Raw genomic sequence first — 5,987 nt, 5'->3', positions numbered from 1 at the left:
AATATAAAAAGCATTGTTATAAGTTAATTAGTATACATTTCATATTAATCATTCATTAAACCACTATATTATCAGCGACCTAGCGACCTAGAGAAGTTCTATGTTGTATCATTTCTACTCACAGGAGGTGCTTAATTTTAAATTAGATAACAAGCAAAATCTTCAGTAGTGTTTATCATCTAGTATAACATGTATAACAGTATTTTTCATTGTGCCATTAAAATACACATTTTTATTTTAAATAACAACTTAATAATGTTATTATATTTAAAAAAAAATATCATTTATTAAGATTATTTTAAATTATGTATTTAAATAATTACAGTATATTGGGCTTTAAGACAATATTTTTTCAACATTGTGAATAATTTTGTTGTATTTTATAAATCTCTTTTAATTAATATACAAGCAATTAAACAGTGTAACAAACGAATCAACTTAAATTGTTCATAATCATTTATCACATATGGTACGTAGGCTATGATTTTTATTATTTTAATTAATTTTCAGGTGCAAAAAATTCACAAATATTACATTATTGTCGATTGAAAAAAAAAATTCGTTAACTGCATGTAAAAAATGACATAAATCTGAAATATATCTATTTTGATCATCGTTTATAAAATACGCTAAACATCTTATGGGATTTTAAGAATCGATTATCGAATAACTTAGATAGTAATTTGAAAGGTATTTATGATTTTTCATTAATTTCCTTATGTGTTAGTATTTAACTAAGAATTTTTGAAAATGATAATTAAATCATCATTTTAATAATTCACTTTAAATATTAAAACTTACAATGATATACCAAAATCCTGTGTTGAGGAATCTGCCAATTTATTGTCGGTGACATATGATTAAATTTTTTAAGTATTGTAATAAACATAATTATTAAATTTTTTTAAATTTATAATATTAATAATAAATTATTACTATAATACATGTTTTAATTAAATTCAATTAAAATTAAAAAATGAATATTTATATAGAACACGCAAATTATAATAAGTTATTACTACTATCATTTTTTCAATATATGAACTAAAGCAATGTACTAATATGTAGTTAAATCACCCAACTTATTAAAACCTGTTCTATTCTAATTTTGAATTATTATTTATGAAAAATTAAGGCTGAAAAAAAAATGTTTCTATGGTAAAATTAGTTAGGACACTAATCAACATTTAATGGAATAATTAAGCTTATCAGAAAGGGTAAAATTTCAAAAATATTCAGGAACTACTTATGACACAAACATACTTATTGTCGCTTTAAATATTAACTAACATAATAAAAATATAAAAAACAATATTAAATTTGGTACATGTAAAAAAATGTCTTAGTAACAAATCAAATGAGATAAAGTAAAATAAATTAACGGTCATGACACATTGTTGTTTTTTCTATATTGTCATTACATGCATGGGTTTTCTCGATTATTTGTTTTATATAATTTATTGTACTTATTAAGTGTTACTTTATATTACTAAAATTTAACTAAGATTTAAAAATATGTGAAATAAGAATAAACAAATTTGTAATATTTAAAATTTCTTAACTATTTTCAAACTGAAAAAGATAAACTTAATTGTTTCATTATTGACCGAATTTAATAACTTTAATTCATTGACCAAGTTTTTAAAAACAAATTATAAAGGTTAATAAATATTATTAGTAATATTTTTGTATAAACACTAAATATTTGATGTGCACTGATATTAGTGACCAATTAGTTTTTTAGTTTTACTATAAAAGTAGGTTATATACTTATTGAACTTGTTTTTGTAGTAAAAAAAAATTGTACAATAAAAAATTATCATAATATAATTATTTTTGCAGTGAATAAATGATTTTGAAAACGTTTTCTTTATATATATATATATCACATTAAATTACCTAATTTAGTTTATTATTAATGCAAATTATGTTTTAGGTAAAAAATGGACGCTGCGGGAAATAAAGAAAAACAACTACCAAATCCTCGAGCTAGAGCAAATATCTTCGAAATTCTTACATTTAGGTGCTAATTTATTGACATTAGAATTAAAAAATAAAATAAAATTGTAAAAGTGCTTTACTTTTTCAAACACTAGTTTCTTATGGGAATCACTTGAAATAAAATACCGGTGCAAACGAATTGCATAGATATCAAGATCCTATTTTCATACAAAATGCTTTCTGATAATATTAAACAACTTTACTATACTAATTACGTCCCGATAATATGTAACATTTATACTAATTTTCAATGTCATATGTAAATACATATTTTCTTTCTAATTTTATACAGATTTAGGACTACTATTTTCAACATTAAATAAATATTATATATAATATTATATTGTTAAAGGTATGTTAAAAATATTTTTTTTATCATTTCGTTATCATGTACATCAAAAAATATTGTTTTTGTCATTAAATATAAAAATTAAAGAATACGTAAAAAAAGTATTAAAAAACATGAGTTATACCTATATATATATATATTATATACTATCATAATATTATTAATGACTCGGTAAAAATTTGAAAAATATAGTTTTGACAAGATCAAAACGTGTTATTTTGTCAGGTTATAATTAATTATTTCTTTTCTTAAAAATTCTTGTTTTTCACATATTTTACATCTTATGTTTTTTTATTTGACTACTACTGCAAATTTTTATGTAAGTGTATTTTGTACGTTTTTAAGTACACTTTAATGAGTTTGTAGATATTTAAATGAGCAGAACAAAACATACTGTTAAATTTTGAATGGAAAGCTACACAGGTATTTGTTGTTTGTGTAATTGAGTTTGAATACGTTGCCCATAAAAAAGGAGGAAATTTACAATCGGAAATTATATACGTCTTTAAAACATAATATGTAAATGTTTCTACTTTTTCATATTGTGGTAAAATTGATTCTATATCATCGGTAAAACAATTTTCTACATTTTCAGATTTTAATAAAAGGAAACATAAAACACTTTTAGGTAATTACTTATTCCTGAATTTAGCTCATATTCATTACTCAAACCCAGAGCTTGAATTTTTCTTAACCATCTCTGGCCTAATTGGAATCGGCATCTTTTTAATTTGATAGATGGCCAAACAAATAACACTACCAAATAAATTGATTTTTCCAAATAATCAAATAACATTATGGTAAAAAAATTAATCGTTTTTTATACATTTTTTATTGAGATAAAGAAATGCTTTCTTGTAAGTTTCTATATTTTTGTCAATTTATAAAAAAAGAACTAACTGTGTGTAATTTTTATTTGATAAACCATGGAATTTGAAAATTATGCAAATAACTTAGGACCTCTTTTAAAAGTCCTGTTAATATATATTGTGTTAACTTGACTTAAGAATTTGAAATTATTTATTGTTGAAAAAAATAATATATTATTTTTATAGTCGTAAACTAATAGTAACTTTTCATCTCGGTTACTTTTGATGTTTTCTTTCAATGATTAAATACAAATCTATTACATTATTTGGCAGCTTAGGAATCACAGATGCTGGGGTGAGCTGTATGTTTTTACGAATTAAGAGGACGTCGCACCCACCTATGTGGTCTCCGTTTATATACGTACAACATAGTAAATTTTTGTTAACGAGTTTCAATAGCTTACTTTTAGTTTTGATATTATAGTGAATTAACCTATTATCATACATTTTGGTAAAAAAGTTATCTGTTCACTCTCGGTGGTTTTTTTATGATATTTTAATTTTTAAGTGAGTTATGAGTTGAAAAATATAAACATTTCAAAAAAGATAATGAGTCCTTTATAAATTAAAATATCGTAAAAAACCAATAAGAGAACACAGATAACTTTTTTACCTAAAAGTATGATAATTGGTCAATTCACTCTAATAACAAAACATAAAGCACATTGCTGAAACTGGTGAACAAATTTTACTATGCCCTGCGTGTGTAAGACCCAGACAACATATTCGGTCACAACCTCCTCTTAAAGATAAACCATAACTGGTCAATGTCAATACGTCATTTGGTAATTCCTTATAAATAAATTTTAAAAGCTTCTCGTCTATTGCTTTCCGTTTTAAGTTATTGCTTAATTTTTATCTGTCTAATATTTCTAGAAAATTGTTTTCATGGTTGACTTAAGAAAGATGTTCCAATATTTAATTTTACGTTTAAATTAGCATATAACTTACATGTTTTTTTTTTAGGAACGTTGTATATCATTTTTCAACCGTATATAAAAACAAAATCGTCAATAAAAATTAGTGTTATATTTTTTTTACTAATCATCACCTCACATATATTTAAACTCGTATTTTAAAATTGAAATAAAACAGCATACAATTGTCAACTAGACGGAATCAAAAGACATACTAACCGATTACATTTATTTCATAAGTGCTCGTATAGTCATATTGGTTGTTGATTGAGGTTATCGAAGGTATATTATCAGATAATCGAGTTGCAAATAGTAAAGTCGTTTAGAAAACCCAAGACGCAATTCGTATGCAGCCTTAAATTTTAACTCAAAAATAGATATTTAATTTTAGTACATGTTACTAATTTATTTATTGTTTATGATACAGCTGGATTTTAAACCTATTTAAAACAGGACAAAAGAAATGTTTGGAAAACAATGATATGTACGCTCCACTTGATGATGACAAATCTTCATTGTTAGGGTTAAAACTCGAAGAGTAAGCTTATAAAATTAAAATCTATTTTATACTAAGTTAAACATAATTCTCTCTTACAATTTTCCGATGAAAGAAAATGGAAAATCGAGATCGCTGATGCAAAAATTACAAATCGGGAACCTAGATTATCAAGAGTTATATTTCGAATGTTTAGTGGAAAAATCTTATTTAATGGAATAGTAGTACTGTTCACTGAAATAGTATTAAGGTGAAATAATCAAAAAATCGTAAAAATTGTCTCTTAATTTTTACTTATATGTAAACTATTTATAGAATGACTCAACCTTTACTCATTGGAGGGCTGTTAACATATTTCATCCACGACGGGTCAAATATCAAAGACTCGAAATATGCATACATATATGCATCTGGTTTGTTGCTAAACATGTTAGCTAATATAATATTGTTTCATCATTCGCAATTGGGAATGGGACACCTCGGAATGAAGATTCGAGTTGCTTGCTGTTCAATGATTTATAAAAAGGTGAATTCACTTATCAGAAACTAATAAACAATTAAAATATGAAATTGCATCTAAAATCTATTAATATCAAAATAAAATCATTCATGACATAAGTCGAATATCAAAAAAATTGAGTTTTGAAAATAGCATCTTCATATTATTTTATAAAATTATTAACAGCTATGTATGGAAAACTATAAAAAGCATACGATAAGAATTTTATGGGAATAAATATTAAGAGATGCTTAATTATTTTTATTGTTAAGATTTTTAAACAAACATTACAATGTTACTCGAAATAAAAGGAATTGCGATGAAATAAACTTATATATATATTATGTATGTTACATATTATTATATACAATCATTGAATAAATTACTTTATGTTAACAGCATTCTTGATGTTACTAATCATTAAAAGTTTTAGAAAATGTATTTTTACTTATCTATTAATATTATTATTTAAATAAATAAATATATATATATATATAGGCATTAAAATTAAGTAGAGCTTCTCTATGTGAAACTACAATCGGCCAAGTGATAAATTTGATATCAAATGACGTAAACCGATTCGACATAGCATTTCTTTTTGTTCAATATTTATGGGTCGGGCCCTTGCAAACTATTTTGGTCACCTATTTTCTGTGGCAAGAAATAGGTGTATCATCAATAATTGGAGTAACTGCATTTCTTGCGGTTATCCCGTTACAAGGTATGATCAAGAGACATCATTAACTGCAGTCTAATATGCGTTTGTAAACGAAAACATTTTTAATTTTAGGGTGGTTGGGGAAAAAGATATCGGACTATCGATCAAAAACAGCACCTAGAACTGATGAAAGAGTTA

General features: G+C 24.2%; 1 protein-coding gene across 1 annotated transcript; it reads left to right on the top strand.

Moving 5' to 3' along the window:
- Nucleotides 1-557: 557 nt before the first annotated feature.
- LOC112592740 (probable multidrug resistance-associated protein lethal(2)03659) lies at nucleotides 558-5,983 on the top strand (the record flags this gene model as incomplete). Its single annotated transcript, XM_025336893.1, has 7 exons — nucleotides 558-690; nucleotides 1,937-2,023; nucleotides 4,564-4,674; nucleotides 4,748-4,882; nucleotides 4,948-5,158; nucleotides 5,630-5,852; nucleotides 5,922-5,983. Coding segments are annotated over exons 2-7 (822 nt in total), but the record flags the coding sequence as incomplete, so codon positions are not given.
- Between the last annotated feature and the right edge of the window lie 4 nt (nucleotides 5,984-5,987).

Source organism: Melanaphis sacchari, unplaced genomic scaffold, assembly GCF_002803265.2.
Source record: "Melanaphis sacchari strain LSU unplaced genomic scaffold, SCAv2.0 Contig1892_pilon_pilon, whole genome shotgun sequence".
Lineage (NCBI taxonomy): Eukaryota > Metazoa > Arthropoda > Insecta > Hemiptera > Aphididae > Melanaphis > Melanaphis sacchari.
This window is presented reverse-complemented; position numbering and strand designations above follow the sequence as displayed.